The sequence below is a fragment of the Grosmannia clavigera genome (assembly GCF_000143105.1).
Source record: "Grosmannia clavigera kw1407 unplaced genomic scaffold GCSC_97, whole genome shotgun sequence".
NCBI lineage: Eukaryota > Fungi > Ascomycota > Sordariomycetes > Ophiostomatales > Ophiostomataceae > Leptographium > Leptographium clavigerum.
The window spans coordinates 166099-188393 of NW_014040560.1; the positions used below are offsets into that span (position 1 = coordinate 166099).

General features: G+C 57.1%; 8 protein-coding genes across 8 annotated transcripts; 5 read left to right on the forward strand and 3 right to left on the reverse strand.

The window, feature by feature from the left end:
- Positions 1–53: 53 nt before the first annotated feature.
- CMQ_4603 (pumilio-family RNA-binding repeat protein) lies at positions 54–4504 on the reverse strand (the record flags this gene model as incomplete). Its single annotated transcript, XM_014312759.1, has 9 exons — positions 54–180; positions 230–522; positions 575–1201; positions 1268–2329; positions 2395–2469; positions 2599–2708; positions 4097–4146; positions 4204–4409; positions 4466–4504. 9 exons carry the CDS (start codon positions 4502–4504, stop codon positions 54–56), a joined length of 2589 nt encoding a protein of 862 aa, XP_014168234.1.
- A 508-nt stretch (positions 4505–5012) lies between these two features.
- Positions 5013–6131, forward strand: CMQ_4826 (nucleolar rnase; the record flags this gene model as incomplete). The annotated part of the gene is made up of 1 exon (XM_014312982.1): positions 5013–6131. The coding sequence occupies one exon, from the start codon at positions 5013–5015 to the stop codon at positions 6129–6131; it is 1119 nt and encodes a 372-aa protein (XP_014168457.1).
- A 741-nt stretch (positions 6132–6872) lies between these two features.
- Positions 6873–8002, forward strand: CMQ_4719 (acyl-binding protein family; the record flags this gene model as incomplete). The annotated part of the gene is made up of 3 exons (XM_014312875.1): positions 6873–6888; positions 6970–7267; positions 7336–8002. 3 exons carry the CDS (start codon positions 6873–6875, stop codon positions 8000–8002), a joined length of 981 nt encoding a protein of 326 aa, XP_014168350.1.
- An 818-nt stretch (positions 8003–8820) lies between these two features.
- Positions 8821–9579, forward strand: CMQ_4657 (uncharacterized protein; the record flags this gene model as incomplete). Its single annotated transcript, XM_014312813.1, has 1 exon — positions 8821–9579. The coding sequence occupies one exon, from the start codon at positions 8821–8823 to the stop codon at positions 9577–9579; it is 759 nt and encodes a 252-aa protein (XP_014168288.1).
- Positions 9580–10351: 772 nt separating this feature from the next.
- CMQ_4256 (NADH-ubiquinone oxidoreductase mitochondrial precursor) lies at positions 10352–12970 on the forward strand (the record flags this gene model as incomplete). Its single annotated transcript, XM_014312412.1, has 6 exons — positions 10352–10466; positions 10546–10569; positions 10646–10697; positions 10768–10782; positions 10871–12775; positions 12853–12970. 6 exons carry the CDS (start codon positions 10352–10354, stop codon positions 12968–12970), a joined length of 2229 nt encoding a protein of 742 aa, XP_014167887.1.
- A 251-nt stretch (positions 12971–13221) lies between these two features.
- Positions 13222–14599, reverse strand: CMQ_4707 (uncharacterized protein; the record flags this gene model as incomplete). Its single annotated transcript, XM_014312863.1, has 3 exons — positions 13222–13419; positions 13834–14355; positions 14486–14599. The coding sequence occupies 3 exons, from the start codon at positions 14597–14599 to the stop codon at positions 13222–13224; spliced, it is 834 nt and encodes a 277-aa protein (XP_014168338.1).
- A 299-nt stretch (positions 14600–14898) lies between these two features.
- CMQ_4312 (protein phosphatase 2c) lies at positions 14899–20957 on the forward strand (the record flags this gene model as incomplete). Its single annotated transcript, XM_014312468.1, has 9 exons — positions 14899–15605; positions 15664–16695; positions 16751–16855; positions 17485–17612; positions 17677–17715; positions 17775–17892; positions 17956–18052; positions 18170–20502; positions 20549–20957. The coding sequence occupies 9 exons, from the start codon at positions 14899–14901 to the stop codon at positions 20955–20957; spliced, it is 4968 nt and encodes a 1655-aa protein (XP_014167943.1).
- Positions 20958–21301: 344 nt separating this feature from the next.
- Positions 21302–22059, reverse strand: CMQ_4808 (ATP synthase oligomycin sensitivity conferral; the record flags this gene model as incomplete). Its single annotated transcript, XM_014312964.1, has 2 exons — positions 21302–21823; positions 21895–22059. 2 exons carry the CDS (start codon positions 22057–22059, stop codon positions 21302–21304), a joined length of 687 nt encoding a protein of 228 aa, XP_014168439.1.
- Positions 22060–22295: the final 236 nt, after the last annotated feature.

Sequence of the window (22295 nt, forward strand, 5' to 3'; positions counted from 1 at the left end):
CATACTTCACCTATACCCACTGTATCTCGGAGGCAGACGCCCAACGGATGGCCCTACTCCTGGACCAGGCCGAGTTGCAACGGCTGGATTCGTGCAGAGCATGCCGACTCGGGATCCAAACTTCGATCCTCGGAGCGATACCATGTGCTTCCGGATGTGTGCTGCGACAACCTCTCGGTGCTGCGGATTCGCATGCGTCAATACGTACTGGATCAGGTAGTTGCCATACTGGTCGCTGGCTATGTCGATGAGCGGGATGCGTGGCCGATCAACTCGTCCCTCGCAGACACGGTCTAAATAGCGGCCCAAGAATTCGGCACCGCCAATTTTCAGACACTTTTCCACTACCTTGGATGCAAACTGGTCCATGCTGTACTCGGCAGCGTAGTGGACAACATGGTCAATCGCCCGGCCGCGATCGTTCGGCGCGCCATGCTCGCATATGTGCTGGATGCACCAGTTGCCAAATTGGCCATGAGCAACAACATCAATGTTTCCCAGAACCTCCTCGATGCATGGACGCTTTGAGTATCAGTTTCAGAACGAACCCCTGGAAATTTATAGGATCACATACCTTGTCTTCCTCCAGACAGTTTTCAAAGATGTTCTGCACCACAAGGCTACCGGTTTCCCCGAGAGCAACCTCGTGCCACATACCGCACAGTGCTTCATTGACGTATTTCATAATCTGGGGAGGCGAGTCATTCCATCGCAGCTCAAAAAGCTTCTGCCAGACATGGCAAGCATAACGGTGAATAACCGTTTCCGGAATGCGTCGGAGCAGCTCATGTACCATAATCGCCTTGTAGTCTTCAGTGACTGAGTCAAACGCCTTCTGGACCACATGACATCCAAATGGATCCATAGAGAGATTGAGCGTGTTTCCACGGATAGCCTCTGCGATTTTGACGATTTGCTCCGGTGCACCGTGTTCAAAGCAACGCTGAACTAAAAAGTTGCCAAAGCGGTTGATCATCAAGGGGTATGCCTGGGAAACAATGGCCTCCACAATGTCATACTTCTGATCGGTAGTGCCAACTTTCAGTTTTTGTTGCAGAAAGATAGACGCCTGTTGGTCATTGTTGCAAACAATCTTGTCTACAATGTACTTCCAGTTGCAGTTGACGTTGCGGTCGAGTAGCCGACGGTAGTTCAGTGGCTCCGTCGTAGGCACAAATGTTGGATTTTCGGAGAGAGAATTCTGGAAAATAATTAGTGACGCCACCCCTAAATCAAGATCAGCCTTCTCCATATCTGAACAACCTACCTCGTTCTTCCAAGGCGGTCCAGTGCCTGCGCTGAACTCTGTTGCGTGAGGAGACAACGGAGTACCAATAGGCTGCTGTTGATATTGGGGAAACATTCCAGCATTGAGTATCTGAGAGCTGCCCCCGGAAGAAAACTCATTCGAACTGTCATACTGCATCTGCCCCATGTTGAAAGTACCATAACCTCCAAAGCCCTGGTTGGAAACCATGTGAGTGTCAAGTCGACTTCCCCGACGCCGGGACGGGGGTCGCAAGAGGACATCGCTATCTGGTGTCAAGCGGCCGCTTGGGCCGTCATCTATGGCAGTCGATGAATCTCCGAAAATCTGGGAACTGGACTCCATGAAGCTTGGGTTGCTAGGTCGCACGGGTGGCCAGATAGATGCCGGTTGGGTAGGAAGACTATCGGACATGGGGATCGAAGGTGGTGCTGTAGCAAACGGATGCTGGAAGACAGCTGGTTTTGGATCGTTGCGCCAAACTCCACGAGATCTCCCTATGGTACCGGCAGTGGATGGTTCCACTGTGTCCGATCGTCCATCTTCGGGAAGTAGCCAGATATTGTCTCGAGAGTATAGCGGCTTGGTCGCGGACATGGCCGCAATGGCACCGGTGGAACGAGAGACAGGCTGATCAAATCTGGGAAGTGTAGGGTAATCTGGCTCCGGCATAGTCAAAGATATCATATTGGAGTTGTCCGACTTGGCAAACCGGGAGTGCGCCAGTTCATGGTCAAGTCGCGTTATCTTGACTTGAGCCTGTGCAAGTTCAAGTTTGAGGCGGAGCAGCTCTTCTGATGTTGCGGGATCACCATCGGTGATGATGCTTGTAGAGCCTGACATCATATCAGAAGGGCCGTTGAACCCATCAGCCGTCCCGGGGATGGGGCCAGAGATGCAAACGGATTGTGTCTCAGACATCCGGCTATAAACAGCTTCTTCCTCCGCCTTCTTTTTCATACTATCGTTCTGTTCACGGATCGCAGCCTCTTGCTCGGACAACTTCGCAAGGAGAGTATCCATGGGATATACGCTAGACGAGGTTCCTGAATCATAGCCCGGCTATGAAGACAATGTTATTAGCTTTGATTATGAGATCAGGACGCGAAAGAGCCGGAGATTCATACGTTGGGCCCCTTCTGGTTGGCGAGCTTCGCAGTTTTCAGTGTCACTAACCCCTTTCGCAGGTTGCCAAAGGAATCCTGAAAAAAGAATATCATGTCAGTGACAGATTTCGTCGTCATTCTGCAGGCGTTAAATTGCAATTTATTGGAAGGGATCAAATTAACAGGACTGCCACCATAGCTCGGCCAGACGGTATTTGCACGAACCTGAGAGCTCTGCATACTGGCATCTTCTGAGTTTCTCAGCACGTTCTCATCCTGACCTATACCCTTGGTGCCAGACTGGCGACGCTGACGGGGCGATCCGGTCGGTGCAACTGCAGACATGTCCTCCAGCAGTTTTGTCCAGAGACAGAATTTGAGCTAGAAGGCTAGAATGACTGGTGCAGTTGGCATGTAACTGACAGTGATGATGCCGTTTTAAATCGGCTAGTAACCCAAAGAAAGGAAAGACAAGAAGGGGATGCTTTGATGGGGGTGGCAACAAAGAGGGCGCAGAGTTGGTGATGAGAGGGGTCAAAGGGGATAAGAAGAGAAAGAAGAGGAGAAAACAAAGTCTCATGGATAGATTCAAAAAAGGATGTAAATAGTGAATATAGCCAGGTGTCAGATAAGATATATGGCACAAAAATCTGAGTATCCTGGTAGGAAAGGCCGACCGGCTCTTGAAGAGCTTCTTACCATATCAGGAAACTCAAAATGCTTGGGGGAAAGTTGTCATCAGGAGATATAGGGAAGGAAAGACGGACACAGGAGACGGTGGGATGCAGAGAGCGCACACGATATTTAACGCCAGTCAAATAAATACGTGAATGGCGAGTCAATGAAACTGGACTGTGGGGTAGAAAACGAAGGAAGCGCGTCAAAGGCGCGTCAAAAAAAAAAGAGACCACAAGATTGGAAGGTTACACTCGTAGCGCTCGCCGTCTGTTTGAGGAAGGCGACAGGGACGGCAGAGTGAAGATGTGTAAGGATGGTGGTTTTGGGAGGAAAGGAGATTCGAGAAGTGGGCAGGGACGTCAATATGTGGCGTGAAAGTGGAAATCAAAGCATGAAAGGAAAGAGCGAAAGGTAAGAATGCTGAGAAATTTCTGAAGCAGGAAAGAAACCCAGAGAATAGATAATCTGAGCCGGGCAAGAGAGGGAGGAAGAAGCCCCGAAAACACGCCATACAATATCTAGTATTCGTTATGGTGACAAGTTTCCCCGAGATGGCGGCTTCCTCGATTGCAAGGGGTGCCTAAAAGTAATTTTGGCTTTGATCGAAACCGGCTCGTTGCTTCGAAACTTCTACAAATAGCAAATGCCAATGAGCTCTTACGAGGCCGTGGCTTGACGGACAGCGTAAGCTGCCTGCTATTCTCAATTCCCGGCCACTCGGATTTTTCTCACGTCTAAATGCTGCCGACGTAATACACCGCGTCAAATGTGGAAAGAGAACGAACGAGCAGTGATGCCGAACAACACGCCAGCCAAGGCTTTTTGAATGACCACCAGACAAGCGTCAAAGAAGTACGCTCTTGATAGTAGGCCACACAACCCAACGACGTCAAATTGAGTATCATTGATTTCCTGTATTCCCGTGTGTATTGCACAAAATCTATCCGGATCATTTCTTTCCTTTCCCTTTGTTATCTGCTTACACCGTTAGTCGGAAGCTCCGAAAAGTCACCACATGATCTTTTTCAGTGACGGGAAATCGTACCTGCTGCTGTACCTCTTCTCTTTGTCTGGCCCTTGCCACGAGCGCGCAATCTGTTGAGGTATTAGTCCTGTCGTTTGCTGTTACCGCGCAGAGCCAGAAGCACTTACCCAGCATTGCTCTCTAGCCGGTCTGCGTCCAGCTCATCGTCCGCTATCAAATCGGGACCAAACCCCCTTTGCAGATCCTTGAACGTGACTACTCTTCTCGGGTAGTATGCTGCCAAGGCAGAGCCTCGAAGTCTCTGTCGCAGAACCTTGTTGCCCATGCGTACGCCTTCGGGGTTGAATGTGGTCGCGAAAATCTTGCATTGGATCTGTACGGAGTCAGCGGGTGCCGTTGTCTGACTTTGAAGTGTAGAGTCGAGCCTACCTTCATCAGGTCCAGAAGTCGGGGGCGTGGGACACTCATATTGCCGACGCGTAGGTGTGCGATCTTCGTAGATTCGTTTCATTTCAATGGCCGTGAGGCGATTAACGTTCGTAGATTTTCTGGGCACCAATAGCCGTGCTATGCCCCACTTTAATTGGAACAAGCACCAGCTCAACTTTAATTGGTGCGCGCTGCGTGTTCCAACTAAAGTGGGGCATAGCACGGTCACAGTGTGGCCCACTTCGAATTTCTCGATAAATCTTAACATTTTTTGATCGAGACTCACAGCAACTATACCATATTCGCGATTTATCAGCATCATCTTTCCTGAAAGTCATAGCCTGTTTATCGAATCGAGAATTCCTTTTCATTATTATGTGCTCAAAATATGACGAAACGGAAGCTTTCTAAGGTAGAGTCAGAGCCTACGGCCGCCGAACATGGAGATAATGCAGACCGTCCTCCGAAACGATGTAAGGACAACCACGACATCTGCAAAAGAGTAGTCAGCACACACTCAAAAGAAGTTTTGAAACTCCTCGAGTCTATGAAAGATGGAAGTGTCTCGATCGAAAAAGGTCCGCCCAAATCGTTGAAGAAGCTGTTGAGGACAATGCTGTCCGAGCTTGACAGCCTCCGACAACAAGGTGAAGAAGAGGCGGTTGCCGAAGATGAGAAGGCCGACATGTCTTCGCCAACTACCTCGGCGGCTATATTAGACGCAGCTTTACCGGTCGCCAAAACATACGACAACGAAGTGCGACCCCTTTTGCCCATGACGGAATGGACCCTCTCAGATATTCCCGAAAGTCACCCACCACTTCCGCCTATTCTTGATCCTGCGCAAGAAAAAATGGCACTCACACACCAAGGAATGGTGGAGAAGAACTGGCACCGGAGCTACGAGGTGTTTGAGTTTCTTGGTGATGCTTTTATCTACCACTTGGCATCTGAATACATATCCCAGACTTTTCCACTGCTTTCGCCGGGACGGTGCTCCCAGATTCGAGAGCGCCTCTTACGCAATTCCAATCTGTCACTATACTCGCTACACTACGGCTTGGACAAACGAGCGAAGCTGCCTGCTGAATTCAAGGGCGAAGGCAGGGATGGTGGATCACGTGCACGCCTTGAGCAGCGAAATAAGATGTACGGAGACCTCTTTGAGGCCTATGTGGGTGCTCTGATCCGCTCTGATCCGCAAGGTGTTGAACGTGCGCAGAAGTGGCTGAAACGGCTGTGGGCATTGACGATTGAAAAAGACATTCGCGAAGAGTATCAGAGACGGGACAAAGAAAGAGCCCGAAACCCGTCATTGGAATCGTCAGCCACAGGACCGGAGCACACCTCTGAGAGACCACCGAAGCTTAAACTTATTGATTTAATCGGATGCAAACTTGTCAAAATCCGATATGAAGATGCCCCATGCAAGCCTAGGAAGTGCAAGGACACCGGCCTGCCACTGTTTGTCATCGATCTCTGGGTTGATGGATGGGGCAAATCCGAATGCCTTGGACATGGTAGCGGGCTTTCAAAAAAGGATGCTGGCAGCAACGCAGCACAACAAGCATTACTAAGCACGAAAGTACTCAAATTTTACATCAACAAGAAAAAGGCACTTTTGATGTCAGAGGAAGAGCAGGCGAAACGAACGGCTGACTTGTAAATGTACATTTGAGCATATATAGATGTAACTGTACGACTTTTTAAAGATATGATAACAGCTGTCTCAATTTAAGGCAGAACGTCATGACTGTGGAGGACGTCAACTGGGAGTAATACATAATACGCACGTATCGACCATCTTGTGAGAGAGGAGATATTCACGTGCTTCGGTAAGAATTGATTTCCCCGCGAAAACAGGCACGATACAGGAGCTAGTCCCCTGTATGTTGGCGCGCCACACGGCAATAATTAGTATTTTCCAGGCCGGCACCTCCACGCCGAGGTAGTTAAGTTGGCTTGCTTGGCTAGGCTTAGGCCAAAATATGGAGCATGTCTGCCCTATAGAATTGACCATACGCCATGAGCTCAGTCCACCATGAAAGGATAACGGTTGGGCAATCTATCGACGAACGAGAGGACGGATGACATCTTTCTCTTCCGGTGAGCATTAGCAAATCAGCGACGAAACTCCAAGGCGAGAGGGCAAGGGGACTGGGATCCTTGTGCTGTGATACGCCTTCATCGACTTGTGGTGATCTGAGCGACATCCTCGGCTTTTAGTTTGCCGCGCTTCTGTCCGTCTGCCATTGCCATTGCCATTGCATGCGCGTTAGGCGGCGAAAGCCTCCTCCTGTCTCCAGCCTGGCGGAGCAGACACAGCACGGGGAAGAAGTGATCCTCGTCGAGGTGCTCCCCAACGATCGCTTCGTCTCTCTCTTTTCTCTCGCCATTCCGACACATCATGGCCGACTCCGTTGGTATGTCAACAATGCCGGCAAATCTCCACCCAAAAGTCCTCCTCCACACAACAGTGGCTAACGAGTCTCCTCTTTGAACAGATCGCGTATTCGTCCATGCGCTCAACACGGTCAAGAAGATCCCCAAAACCGGGGCCGCTCGGCCACCGTCGGCGGACCGGATGCGGCTGTATGGGCTCTACAAACAAGCCATGGAAGGAGATGTCGATGGCGTCATGGAACGGCCAAACAGCCACTCCGGCTTGACGGCCGACGAGCTGCGACGAGAACAGGACAAGTGGGACGCCTGGAACGCAGAACGTGGGCTCAGCCGAACCGAGGCCAAGCGACGCTACATCGAGACGCTCATAGAGACAATGCATACTTATGCAACAACACCGTGGGTCTGCCCCCTGCTCCTATGGCGGTATCCGTACCCAACTGACAGTCGACAATCTGAATCTGCAGAACGGCGGCTGAGCTTGTTGCCGAGCTCGAGTTCGTCTGGAACCAGATCAAGGACAACCACACGCCCAGCTCGGCCGGCTCCTATCGGAAAGACACGCTGTACGGAGCGCCCGGCGACAGCGCCCGTCGCCGTGCAAGCACGGCACAATCTCAAGGACGGGCCAGTGGCGGCTACGGTGGCTATTTCGACGGTGGTGGCAACATGACGGTGGACACTCTGGACGGCCCGCTGAGAGTGCTGAGCCCGATGAGCGAAGAAGACGAGGTCGAGCGTGAGGACCGCATCAGGCTCATTGAAGAAGAGCTGGAGGTGGCCGAGGGGGGTGGTGTCGTCGGTGCTGAGGCTTCTGGCCAGCCGTTCGGCCGCGGAGACAAGTGGTTCCGAAAGATGGAGAGAGCCATGGTGAAGCTGGCTACCGAGGTAGCAGCGCTCCGCGAAAACATAACGGCCGGACGAGAGTTCCGTTCGCGTCGAGAGAAGGCCCCGCTGGCGTGGTTTGGGTGGGCTTTTTGGGTGCTGTGCAAGCACCTGGCCGCAGACGTGTGTCTTCTCATCTTTGTCTTGCTGTGGTTCAGACGGCGGAAGGACCGGAGGGTGGAAGACCATGTCCGAGGTGTTCTTGCGGTTTTGCGCGAATACGCGAGAAAGTTCTTGCCGTCCAGATGACAGGGATAGGGACAGGGATGGTAGACCAGAGTCCTACCAGCAAGACAAATAGGCCGAGAGAGGAAGCCACGGGAGAAGAGGAGCATGCCGTGAGCCAAGGAGGCTTCGAGGTCAAGTTACCCGCTGTTTGGCCTGAGCAGAACACATCCTTGCACTGTCGGCAAGGCCACAATCTGCTCTCATCGGAAAACATGAGCCTTCCACAGCCAGTTGAGTGTTGGGGCGGCTTATTCGTGTGCAGCCAGAGTATGCAGGACTGATCGTCAAGATGAACCTGGCCCCTACGAGAGCCTCGGGCGAAACCCGGCTGAGGCCATGTTGACTGCTATCAGCCGTTATGCCGGCTGTGCAGCAGTCTAGACGCATACGCAGATATGGCATCACGTGTGCACCGTTATATAGAGGCATAAAGCAACATCATTATCTTATATTTATTATTACGGTCTGCCCATCTGGCGGCTTGTATATAGCTCGACAAAATTCGAGGATAAAGGTCGAGAGTGTTTGTCTATAGCACTAAATTGTACTCTCTGCCAAAAGGGCTTCTCGTGATCTAAAGTGTCTGCTGTTTTTATAATGTTGTTTTGTTCGAACCCCTCACGACGCGAAATGCTTTCTGAACGCGAAAATTGACAAATCGATTACTTTCCTCCCACAACCATCAAGCACTAATAAAAATACAACGCCTGTACCCTAACGGCGTGAACCAGCGAGCGCGCATGTATTTTTGGATGCCAGTTTTCGTATCTTGATACGCAAAGCAGGGCTTTTATGCACAAGCCAGTCGACCAGCAGCCACACGTGTATCTACTTTGGCCATGTCTGCCATGAAGGACAAGCGAGGCAACGAAGCGCGAGCTGCAGAGCGAGGCCCATCTAGGCCAGATGCCGTTGCTAGAACCAAGACGGTCGTGCCAGCCATGACGGCGGCCGACGAGCCACCGCCCAAGGTTGTCAGCGCGGATCCGGCCATGTTTGTGCCGCTGGACTTTGACATCACGGAGCCGATGGAGCGACCGCGCAGTCGAGTGGACCGGGCCCAGAGTATGCTGCAGACGGCTGACTTTTACCGGACTGGCGTGCGTCGGGGGATGGTCTACCTGGCCGATCTAGACCGGCGGCGGATTCTGGCCACGGCAGCCCGGGCGGCAGCACGGCCGGGCCAGAAAGACGATCTGGACGGTCTCGAGCCGGACGAGGCAGATGTCCTGGTTCACAGCATGCAGGCGCCGTTGCAGCCGGCAGCCGACCAGGCCTCGTACATCACGACGGACCAAGAACTGGCCCAGCACATACCACAGATCCTGCCCAAAGCCGACGAGCCGGGACGCAAAGAAGCCGGCCGGCAGCTGCAGCAGGTCGTCGAGCTCGTGCTGGGCAAGATGGACAGCTATGACAGCCACATCTGCGCCGTGCGGTCACGATGGGCAGCCGATCTGGAGAGGGAGCAAAAGGCCGCAGTAGCCGAGCAGTTCGGCAAGCTATCCACTACAGACGACGCTGTCGGGCCTGCAGCATCACAGGCTCAGGAAGCAACGGCAACATCGTCGGAAGACGTGGGGATGACAGGCACCTGAGGGCTACGATGGGATTGCCTGCTTCTCATGTACAGATTCTGTCTGCCGGTTTATGTTGTACCTTTTTCGGTTTGTATGCCCTCTCTCTTGCACCTCACGACTCTCTACCGGTATGGAGTCCTTATGGACGTCTCGAGAGAATTTGGAAAGATATGTAGCAACCGGCGGTAAGAGGCGTTGGCCATAAGGATTGTAACATCCCTCACACGCTTCCATAATCGGTGCCATGAAATAATCTTGGGAACAAGATAGAGGAAGACTCGACGGAATCAACAGTCCTGCATAAATGTAGGGCCGAAGCTCAAGCTCACCTACAATAAAGTGTGCCCGTGTACAATTTTTGATGAGAGAGAAGGAGAAAAGGAATCGAAAAAGCAAGGGCGCAGAAAATTAAGATGTAGGCAGAAAAAAAGCCGGGACAACAGCCAATCAACGCGGACTAGCAGCTGTGTTCCGGTGTGGGGCCATTGGGCTTTCAGACGACCAATCACGCGCAATGCGAAGGAAATCGAGGATTATTCCAACGGAAAAGTACTCGCTCCCTTCTGTCCCCCAGTTGGTCCCGATTTGCTCACTCCTCAAAAAACCGAAGCACAGCAAAAACGTTGTTCGTTGCCGGAACAAGGGAACAAGCGACCGCCCCATCCACGTCGACACCTATCGCCGCCCATTGGAGTCGACGTTCTCTCGTCTGCTCACGGCCACCCCGGCTCCCTTTGTTCGCTTCTGTCTCCCCTCGTCTCTTCCCTCTGTCCGATAAAATCCCACGACGATGCTGCGGCAGGCTATTGCTCGGTCGACATGGCGGAACGGCAGACAGGCCGTCAAGGCAACCCGGGCCTTTTCGGCATCTGTCCCTCGGCCTGCTGAGGTCGAGCTTACCGTCGGTGCGTCTGCCAATGCTTCCCGGGATATCCATGCGTGTGAGGGCGATTGCGAGACTAACCGGTGTGCTGTTGTTGACAGATGGCAAGAAGGTGTCCATAGAAGGTACGACGCGGCAATTGGCCGGAGGAGAATACAATGGACGGAGAAGTGCGCGAATTGACGGACTAACACTGCTCAGCCGGCTCGGCACTGATCCAGGCCTGCGAAAAGGCCGGGGCAACAGTCCCAAGGTAAGCAGGGTCCTTCTCTGCTGATTGCGGACACACTACTAGCAGCTAGTTGCTAACGATGCTTGTGCAGATACTGTTACCATGAGTCCGTCTTCTCCATCTTGCTGCCGTCTGCTGTGTGCTGGCTGGTCCTTTCTTGCCGAGAGAGCTTGCCGAACTGACGAGGCATACAGGAAGCTGATGATTGCGGGAAACTGCCGCATGTGTCTGGTGGAGGTTGAGCGTGCGCCAAAACCGGTTGCGTCGTGCGCATGGCCTGTGCAGCCGGGCATGGTGGTCAAGACCAACTCGCCACTGGTGCACAAGGCTCGTGAGGGCGTGATGGAGTTCCTCTTGTCCAATCACCCGCTCGACTGCCCGATCTGCGACCAGGGTGGCGAGTGCGACCTGCAGGACCAGTCGATGCGGTACGGGGCCGACCGGGGCCGGTTCCACGAAGTGGGCGGCAAGCGTGCGGTCGAGGACAAGAACGTGGGTCCGCTGATCAAGACGTCGATGAACCGGTGCATCCACTGCACGCGATGTGTCCGCTTTGCCAACGACATTGCCGGAATGCCGGAGCTAGGTTCGGCGGGCCGCGGCAACGACATCCAGATCGGCACATACCTGGAGAAGAACCTAGACTCGGAGCTGTCGGCTAACGTGATCGACCTCTGCCCGGTGGGCGCACTGACGTCGAAGCCGTACGCGTTCAAGGCACGACCGTGGGAGCTGCAGCACACTGAGTCGATCGATGTGCTAGACGGTCTCGGTTCCAACATCCGGATTGACTCGCGCGGGCTGGAGGTGATGCGGGTGCTGCCGCGGCTCAACGACGACGTGAACGAGGAGTGGATCAACGACAAGACACGATTTGCCTGTGACGGGCTCAAGACACAGCGACTGACGATTCCGCTGGTGCGGCGGGACGGCCGGTTCGAGCCGGCTTCGTGGGAGCAGGCGCTGACGGAAGTGGCTACAGGCTTCAACAAGGCAGCGCCAACGGGCAACGAGTTCAAGGTGGTGGCGGGCGAGCTTGTGGAGGTGGAGTCGCTGGTGGCGATCAAGGACCTGGCCAACCGGCTGGGGTCGGACAACCTGACGCTGGACACGCCGACGGGTCATCTGCCGGTGGCACACGGCGTGGACGTGCGGTCCAACTACGTTTTCAACTCGAAGATTGGGGGCATCGAGGAGGCGGACGCGATCCTGCTGGTGGGCAGCAACCCGCGGCACGAGGCGGCGGTGCTGAACGCGCGGATTCGGAAGCAGTGGCTGCGGTCAGACCTGGAGATCGGCGTGGTGGGTGAGACGTTTGAGTCGACGTTTGAGTTTGAGCACCTGGGCAGCGACTTTGCGGCGCTGAAGAAGGCGCTGGCAGGACCGTTTGGCAAGAAGCTGCAGGCAGCGAAGCGGCCGATGATCATTGTGGGCTCGGGCGTGACGGACCATGCAGACGCGAAAGCGTTCTACGAGCTGGTCGGCAGCTTTGTGGAGAAGCATGCGGCCAACTTCCAGACGGCAGAGTGGAACGGCTTCAACATTTTGCAGCGGGCAGCCTCGCGAGCGGGCGCATACGAGGTCGGCTTTGTGGCGCCGTCGCCGGCGGTGGTGGAGACGAAGGCCAAATTTGTGTGGCTGCTGGGTGCGGACGAGATCGCGGAGGCGGACATCCCCAAGGACGCCTTTGTGGTGTACCAGGGGCACCACGGCGACCGCGGTGCCCAGCTGGCGGACGTGGTGCTGCCGGGAGCGGCCTATACGGAGAAGTCGGGCACGTACGTCAACACGGAGGGTCGGGTGCAGCTGACGCGGCCGGCGACGGGTCTGCCGGGTGCAGCGCGGACGGACTGGAAGATCATCCGGGCGGCGAGCGAGTTTTTGAACGCGCCGCTGGCGTACGACGACTTGGCGGTGTTGCGGGAGCGGATGGCCGAGATCAGCCCGGCACTGGCAGCGTACGACGTGGTCGAGCCGGTGGCGTTGAAACATCTCAGCAAGGTGCAGCTGGTGGACCAGAACAAGGGCACCAAGGCGACGGGAACGCCGTTGAAGAAGGTGGTGGACAACTTTTACTTTACCGATGCGATTTCAAGGAGGTGGGTGTTTTTCTTTCCTTTTTGTCTTGATCGTCTTCTTCTTCTTCTTCTCCTCCTTTTCTTCGCTAACAATCCAGCTCACCAACGATGGCGCGCTGCTCTGCTGCCAAGGCGACGGGCAACCCAAAGACCAGCTTCATGGCCCCCGGCATGGGCGAGGACAAGCCGCTCGGCCAGGTCGCTTACGGGGTTTGAGTTGTGGGCGGAGGAGCCAAGAAAAGCAGCAAATATATATAAAAACAATTACAACTTTGACGAAGAGCACCCTTTGTTTGGCAGGGAGACGGGGCGATTGGTGGCCGAATCTGCCTGGCTGAGTCCTTTGCTTTTTTTATACTTTCTGTACATATACAAAGGGAAAGGGCTTGGTAGACGAGTGAATATAATCGACTGTTAGGAGGACAGTTTCTAACGTATGTCGTTGATTCGCCGGACATCCTTCTCGCTCATTGGCCTACTTCTGATTGGACAGGCCCAGACTGTTCTGGCGGAGGTGGAAAGTGCAAGTCGACCAGCAGCGAGTGGCCAGACTCGGTTGTGATTGGAGCGCCAAAAGCCAGAGCAGATGCCAGAGAAGCGGTTGGCGCAGCGGCTGTTTCCCATGGTTTCTTGGGGGGCTTGAGCTTGCCTAAGGGGGTGATGCCCTAGAAGGTTAGGGGAGGAAAGAAGAGGGAGAAGAAGGGAAGGTAGAAGAAGGGAAGGTAGAAGAAGGGAAGGTAGAAGAAGGGAAGGTAGAAGAAGGGAAGGTAGAAGAAGGGAAGGTAGAAGAAGGGAAGGTAGAAGAAGGGAAGGTAGAAGAAGGGAAGGTAGAAGAAGGGAAGGTAGAAGAAGGGAAGGTAGAAGAAGGGAAGGTAGAAGAAGGGAAGGTAGAAGAAGGGAAGGTAGAAGAAGGGAAGGTAGAAGAAGGGAAGGTAGAAGAAGGAGGGATAGAAGAAGAAAGGAAAGAAGAAAAAGGAAGAAAGAAAAAGGAAAGAAGAAAAAGGAAAGAAGAGAAGGAAAGAACCCCTCCAAGACATGAAACAAAGCCAGAGGACAGGCCTCTGACCAGCTGCACTTACTTCTTGGCGCACGACTGTGTCGGGTATGTGCCGGATGCCTTCGAGCTCCTTTCCCGTCTGCACGGCCTCGATGACCTTGGCGAACTTGTCCGAGTACGGCGCCTCGCCGTTGGCCGCACTTGCACCAGCAGCCTCGTCCGCTGCTGCTGCCGCCCGCGGCACGCGCAGCTCGTTCTTCGGAGCGCTGCGTTGCCACGACGGCACAGCATCGTCATGCGGTGTTGCCGTGCCGTCAAACGGGTTGATGGCTGGTCCGGCAGCAACGGTCTCGACGATGCGCAGAGCAGCTGCCGCCTCAGCGGTCGTGGCCGCCCTCTTGGCCGCGTACAGGGCCGCCAGCAGGCGACGGTCGATGGATGGGTAGTCTGGGCTGGCGGCTAGAAAGCCGTTGTAGCGGGTCAGATCGATGCGCCGTCCGGTTTGGCGACGGTAGAAGACGGTGCGGCAGAAGGTGGTGCTGCCCTGGTGGGTGGGATTGGGGGAGAGGCCGTCGGCGCCGCCGAGCGTCTCGAGGAGACCGAGCTGGGGGATTAGCAGGGGGGATAGATGGGGGGGAGGAAGAGAAAGAGAGAAAGAAGAGAGAGAGAAGAAAGAGAGAAGAAGAAGAAGAAAGAAGAAAGAGAGAACAAGATGGACAAGGCTACAAACTTACCAGAAATGCGCGGTGCTTCGACCAGGGAAACCGGTCAAAAGCCTCAAACTCAGCCGCGGTGGCATCATCATCTGGAGGCAGCAGAACGTCGTCGTCGCTCGCAGGAGTGGCCATTGTAAAGGCTCATCTGTTGGAGGATCCCATCGGTTGTTCTGTCGTTCAGCACAGAAGCCGATTGCTAAGCCTCCACAGCGGCAAGCGTGGCCGGAAGGCTGCGCACGGGCCACCGTGGCGCCTCTGCTTTGCCCCTTCTATTTCTGGCGTCCGGCTGAAGCGAGAAAGTGTGTGCGTTGAGCCTCCACATTGTCAGCCCTTCACATCGATCTCGATCCAGCTTGCACGACTCCATTGTCGATCGCTGCACCTCGGACACATCACGGACCACCGCCCGAGCCAGCCGCCCCACCGTCCTCATGCGTCAGGCGTCTGTCAGGGCTCTCCGGACGACCTGCCAGTACGTGTCCCGTGGGCTGTCTCGTGCCGGCCGTCGCTCTGCCCTCTCGCTTTCGTGGACGCAGCACGCGCAGCAGCACCTCAGCCATCTCAGCCGCAGCAGCCTGCAGCGGCCGCGCTGGCTGTCCACCGCACCGGTCAAGTCCTCGGGCGAGCCGCTGCGGTCCTCGATGCACATCCGGCGTCTCTCGCTGGTCGCCGTGTCCGGCCTCGTCGGCTACGGGGCCTACTACACCTTCCAGGGCGACCACAACGGCAGCAGCCCGGCCGTCTTCTCGACCAAGGCGACCACAGCGACTACAGCAACAACAGCAGGCGAAAACGCACAGACGACGCGCAACGTGCTCGTGATCAGGGCCAACGAGCTCAGCACCGGCACGCTGGTCGGCGACGGACCGATCTCCAAGATGACCGACGACAGTGGACAGCGGGTGATCGAGATGCTGGACCCCGACCAGGCCACGCAGCGGCTGCGCCGGAACGAGGAGTCGTACGCGGTCAATCGGGGCAAGGGCGTGCTGCGCTACGACCTGGTGCAGCTGGCGAGCAACGACCCGATCGAGGACGACCACGCGGAGAAGATCGTGGAGGTGCCAGAGAAGAGCGGGGACATTGGCGGCGCGAACACATCCGACTGGATGTTCTGGGGGGTCTTTGACGGACATTCGTACGTGAGAGGAAGTTGAAGAAGCCGAAGCGAGAAAGAGACGATGCTGACTACACAGAGGCTGGACAACGTCAGCTAAGCTCCGCCAGACCCTCATCAGCTACGTGGCGCGGGAGCTGAACGAGACGTACAAGGCAGCAGTGTCGGCCGAGGGTCCACCAGCGGACGCGATCGAGGGTGCGATCAAGGTCGGGTTCACGCGGCTGGACGACGAGATCGTCAACAAGAGCGCACAAAAGGTGCTGGGTCAGGCGTCCAAGTCGGTGGCGGCGGAGCTGCTGGCACCGGCACTGTCGGGCTCGTGCGCGCTGCTATCCTTCTACGACAGTCGGTCGAAGCTGCTGCGAGTAGCCTGCACGGGCGACTCACGGGCCGTGTTGGGCCGACGGACGGCGACGGGCAAGTGGACGGCGACGGCGCTGTCGGTCGACCAGACGGGCAACAACGCAGATGAGGCGGCACGGCTGCGCAAGTTGCACCCGGGCGAAGAGCATGTGGTGCGCAACGGGCGCGTGCTGGGCGGCCTGGAGCCGACGCGGGCGTTTGGCGATGCCAGCTACAAGTGGACACGCGAGGTGTCGGACCGGCTGCGCACGTCCTTCTTTGGCCGCAGCCAGTCGCCGCTGATGCGCACACCACCCTACGTGACGGCCGAGCCGGTGGTGACGACGACCAGGATCAAGCCGGAACAGGGTGACTTTGTCGTCATGGCCACTGACGGCCTGTGGGAGATGCTGACTAATGAAGAAGCCGTGGGGCTAGTAGGCAAGTGGATCGAGGCGCAGACGGCCGCCCAGACTAAGGGCAGCTCGAAGCTGGACGCGGCCTGGGCAAAGGTTTTTGGCGCCCACAGCACCGGCAGCAGCGGGCTGCCGGTCGAGGTCGTGGGCGAGGGCAGCGTCGGCAAGAACGGCGAGAAGACGCCGATCCGACTGCGCCAATGGGGTCTCTCGCCCGATGCCAGCGACCGGTTCTTGGTCAAGGACGAGAATGCGGCCACGCATCTGGTGCGCAACGCACTCGGTGGTACCAACGAGGAGCAGGTGTCGGCACTGTTGACCCTGCCCGCGCCGTTTTCGCGGCGGTATCGGTAGGTGAAGCGAGGGGGACGAGAACGAGAGGATGAAGGCGTGCTAACTGTCCAGCGACGATCTGACCGTCCAGGTCATCTTCTTTGGCAACGGACAGCCGACGGGCGACGTGGTCGTCAACCAGGAGGCCACCGGGCCAGCCGCCGTCAAGGCAAGGCTGTAAGCAGCAGCACAAGGGCGAACACGTATCTCACGTTGGGCCGGAGTAGAGTCTATGATGGTGTGAAAAGCGTTATGTAATCTTGTGTTCTTGTGTTGGCAGGCTGTGCTGGCAGGCTCGCGGTCTGGCGGTCCTTCCCCTTTCGGCGAGCCCTGCCGTGATGTGTTGTCGCAGGTCTGCCTGGTTCCGGCCGCACTTTCCTGTTTTTTGTGGCAACGAGCATTTTAGCGGGCGCAGAAATAGGTTACCATAGTACTATGCACCTTTGACGTCACCCCACTGTTTTCGGTCCTTCTGTCTGCTGGCTCTCGCTCTCTGAGAGCTCGCCCGCGTTGCAGCTCCGTCTGGCCGATATCGAAACTGTGTCCCGAACCCAACGCTCGTCTGTCGAGGTTATCTCCACCCGACGACACAGAAGCGGCCAAGCTCTCTGGCCTGCTGCCCGGCACATCGTATCTTAGCTCGCCAACCACGACAGCCTCCACCGATAGAGGGGTGACGCTTTTCCATCAGGCTCCTCGGTCACTTTTTCCTCTAGTCTATCTCTATCTGTCTGCTTCTGTCTCCTCCTTCCCCTCCGCCCCCCCTGTCCCTTACGGATTCCCCATCAAGCCTGCCGACGACCGAGCACCATGGTTATCGTCGAGGGCCATGAGCACCTCACAGAGGAGGAGAAGCGTCTGCAGGAGGACCGCCGGCGGGTGAAGTACTGGAAGAAATGGGGGCCTTATGTCTCGGAGCGCCAGTGGGCCACCGGTAGGTCGTCGTGGAGGAGCTGCTTCTGCTCTTGCTTCTGGCCTGCGAGATGCTGACGTCCCAGTTCGCGAGGACTACAGCCCCGACGGTGATGCGTGGAGTCGTGAGTCCCCTCTCTTTCCCCAACCTGAGCTCGGAGCTCGGAGCTCTGACCAAGACCAGACTTCCCCCACGACCATGCCCGCTCTCGGGCCTATCGCTGGGGCGAGGACGGCATCGCCGGCGTCTGCGACTCGCACGGACTCGAGAACATCGCCTTTGCCTTTTGGAACGGAAAGGAGTGAGTGTCCTGCCGGCCGTCTGCCGTCTGCCTGCTGCCTGCTTTGCTTCTGCTGACCGACAGTCCCTTCCTCAAGGAGCGGCTCTTTGGCCTGTCCAACCCCCAGGGAAACCATGGTGAGAGCATCAAGGAAGCTCACTTCCACCTGGACAACACACCTGTGAGTCTCTTCGTTCTTCCCGTGGCCTGTGCCCATGTACACTCGGTGCTGACTATGTCCTCGCAGACGGTATGTTGAAACGCTGCCCTCCCATCGCACCATGAACTGACCCCGTAGCACTCCTACATGAAATACCTCTACAAATACCCACAGGCGGAGTTTCCCTACGAAGACCTCGTCAAGGAGAATGGCCGCAGGACCAAGGAGGACATGGAATACCAGATCCTCGACACCGGCGTCTTCAACGAAGACCGGTACTGGGACATCTTCATCGAGACGGCCAAGGAGGACGATGATCCGGATGCCATCGTGTTCCGGGTGACGGCCTGGAACCGCGGTCCCGATCCGGCTCCGCTGCACATCATCCCGCACCTCTGGTTCCGCAACACGTGGGCCTGGGGCCGCGAGAAGCCTGAGCACAAGCCGTCGATCGAGAGCGTCGACGAGAGCACGGTCCGGTCGACCCACCCGGCGCTGGGCGAGCGCTATCTGCTGATGGCACCCTCGCCTAGCATTGGCCCTAGCGGCCAGGACGTGATGCCCGACATGCTCTTCACCGACAACGACACCAACTTTGCCGCGCTCTACGAAGGCACCAACAAGACCGAGTACGTCAAGGACGCCTTCCACGACTACATTGTCGACGGCAAGAAGGAGGCCGTCAACCCGGCCAAGAAGGGCACCAAATTCGGCGCCTGGTTCGCGTTCAACGAGGCCGGCGGCGTGGCCCCGGGCGAATGTGCCGTCGTCCGCTTCCGCTTCTCCAAGCGCAGCGAGACCTTCCTGGACGAAGAGGAGGTTGACAACCTGATCGATGCCAAGCGCGATGAAGCCGATGATTTCTACTTCCGGCTCAGCCCGCTGCCCATGGCCGATGACCTGCGCAACATCCAGCGCCAGGCGCTCGCCGGCATGCTTTGGTGCAAGCAGCACTACCTCTTCATCTGGGACCAGTGGGCCAACGGCGACCCGACGCAGCCGCCGCCGCCGCCCGACCGCAAGGCCATCCGCAACTCGCAGTGGAAGCACATGCACTGCGACGACATCCTGTCGATGCCCGACTCGTGGGAATACCCCTTCTTTGCCGCCTGGGACTCCAGCTTCCACTGCATCCCGCTGGCCATGATCGACCCCGAGTTTGCCAAGAAGCAGCTGGACCTGTACACGCGCGAGTGGTACTGCCACCCGAACGGCCAGCTGCCGGCGTACGAGTGGAACTTTGGCGACGTCAACCCGCCGGTGCACGCCTGGGCCACCTTTCGCGTCTTCAAGATCGAGCGCAAGCTCTACGGCCGCCAGGACCTCGACTTTCTCGAGCGCGTCTTCCAGAAGCTGCTGATGAACTTTACCTGGTGGGTCAACCGCAAGGACATGGACGGCAAGAACGTGTTTGAGGGCGGCTTCCTGGGCCTCGACAACATCGGCCTGTTCAACCGGTCGGAGCCGCTGCCGACGGGCGGCGTGCTGGAGCAGGCCGACAGCACGGGGTGGATGGCCTTTTACTGTCTGTGCATGCTGAACATCTGCCTGGAGCTGGCCAAGTACCGGCGCACGTACGAAGACATGGCGAGCAAGTTCTTTGAGCACTTTATCCTGATCAGCGACGCCATGACGTTCCGCATGGGCGAGAAGGACGAGACGTCGCTGTGGAACGAGAAGGACGGCTTCTACTACGACGCCATCTCGTGGGGCGGCCCGTGGATCCAGCAGCTGCCGGTGCGGTCGCTGGTCGGTCTGATCCCGATGTACGCGACGCTGACGCTGGAGCCGGAGCTGCTGAACCGGCTGCCGTCGTTCAAGCGGCGGGTCGAGTGGTTTGTGACGAACCGCTGCGACGTGGCCGAGCGCAACATGGCGTCGATCCGTAAGCGCGGCAAGGGCGACCGGATCCTGCTCTCGATCGTCAGCAAGGAGCGGCTGGAGTGTCTGCTGCGGCGGATGCTGGACGAGGACGAGTTCCTGAGCCCGCACGGCGTGCGGTCGCTGTCCAAGTACCACCAGGAGCACCCGTATTCGATGAACGTGAACGGGCAGAAGTTTGCCGTCAGCTACGTGTCGGGCGAGTCGGACAGCGGCCTGTTTGGCGGCAACAGCAACTGGCGCGGGCCCGTGTGGATGTGCGTCAACTACCTGCTGATCGAGGCGCTGCAGCGCTTCTACATGTTCTTTGGCGACACGCTCAAGATCGAGTGTCCGGTCGGCTCGGGCGACTACATGCATCTCGGTCACGTGTCCGAGGAGCTGCAGCACCGCCTGCAGCACCTGTTTGCGCGGGGCGACGATGGCCGCCGGAGCATCAACGGCGGCAGCGACCTGCTGGACTTTGATCCGCTGTGGAAGGACCATCTGTGGTACTACGAGTACTTTGACGGCGACACGGGGCGCGGCCTGGGGGCCACGCACCAGTGCGGCTGGACAGGGCTGATTGCGCGGATGATTCACGATACAGGGTAAGTTGGGCTGGGCATTGATTAGTAAGCACTACTAACATCGCAGTGTCACGTGTCGTCTCCCCCAGACGCCACGCACGCCGGCCGTCGGCATGAACCATTACTTTGACGACATCCTGCACCGCTACGACAAGGCGCCGACGCCACGGCTGCGGCGGTCGTCAACGTCGCGGTCGATTGGCGCGCGCAGCGACTTCTTCATCGGCCACGAAGAGGGCGACGCCGAGGCCGTGATCGACCACGACCATGACGACGATGGCCGCACGCACAGCCGGCCGATCTCGCGGCCGGGCTCCATGTTCTTCGTGGATCCGGAGCGCGTGCGCCAGCGGTCCGAGGCCGACGTGCACCTGCATCACTACATCAGCGACCAGCTGGAGCGCATCAAGAACGAGCGCAGCGCCAACGGCTACGGGGACGGAGACGAGTTTGAAGCGCAGGCCGAGCACGACTAGGGGGCTTTTTAGTTTCAGCTTGGTATTGGACAAGTTCAGCTCATGGGAACAGCTTCGAAAGGAAAAGCCCATCATGTCCAACGTATGACCAAAAGAGAGGACCGACAGAAAAATACGATCAGGGTGAAGTCTGGAAACATGAAGGCATATAAGACGTATAGATTGTCTTGAATTTAAGAGATAAATATATACAGAGTCCACCCTTGCTATTTCTCCGTGACAGAGCTATCAGGCCTGATTGTGGACTGAACGCTATGCCGGCGAGGCCTTCTCATCACGTGACAAGCCGACCAAAGGGATGGGGGAAAGAATTAGCAAGGGAAGAACCCAGGCAGCTCGGCTCTTTACAAGCTGTCAGTAAGCAGCTTGTTGAGCTTAGCGACGCGGGCGAGGACGCTGAGGTCGATGGTGCGGTCGCCGACCTCGACGATGAGGCCGCCGAGGATCTCGGGGTTGACCTTGTTCTTGACGGAGAGCTTCTTGCCGGCGCCGACAAAGGCGGACTTGGCGACGGCGGACTCGAGGCGAGCGAGGGTCTTGTTGTCGAGGGTAGTGGCGCTAGTGACGATGAGCTCGACCTGGCCCTGGGCAGCGCGGATGAGGTCAGCGAACTTGGCGACGACGTCGTCGAGCAGGCCGAGCCGGTTGTTCTCGGCGAGCGTCTGCAGAAAGTGCGTGACGGTTGGCTGGCCGGCCGAGCCGGTGGCCTTTTGCAGCTCGGCCACGATGGCGAGCTTGTCGGCGGCAGCGAGCGTGGGCGTGGCCAGGATGCCGACGAGCTTGGGGTCCTTGCGGAGGAGGTTGCCGAGGGCGGCCAGGCTCTTGGCAGTAGGCTCGAGGGTGGCCGTCTTGACGGCGGCAGTGTACTGCGGGTGTTAGTAGGGGGTGATAAAGAGAGGAAGGAGAGGGGGGGAAGAGTTGTGAAGAGGAAACACACCAGAGCAGACGCATATGTCCCGTCCAGACCAAATAGCGCAATGGGCGGCTTCGAGTCCGGTGCGGCCGCAGCAAACGTCCGCACGGCTGCCGGCGTCGCCGCAGTCAGCATGCGCGGCGCAGCCGAGGCCGTCCGGGCCGCCAGCATCGCTTGTCTCGACAGCATCGTCTGCTGTGGGGTTTTGTTTTGTGGGTGGATAGGGAGCGAAGAAAAAACTCGGCTCAGCGGACGGGCCGGATGGAGCGCACAGGACACGGGAAATGGTCAATGGAGAAGCGGCCGGAGGACGGGTGTCTGGCGCGGCGAGTGCTGTCGTCTCAAGGGGCCAAACGGAAGCTCGGTTCGTGCAGGTCGAGAGGGAAAAAAGAAATGGCAGAAAGGCAGAAAGACAGGCTCGGGAT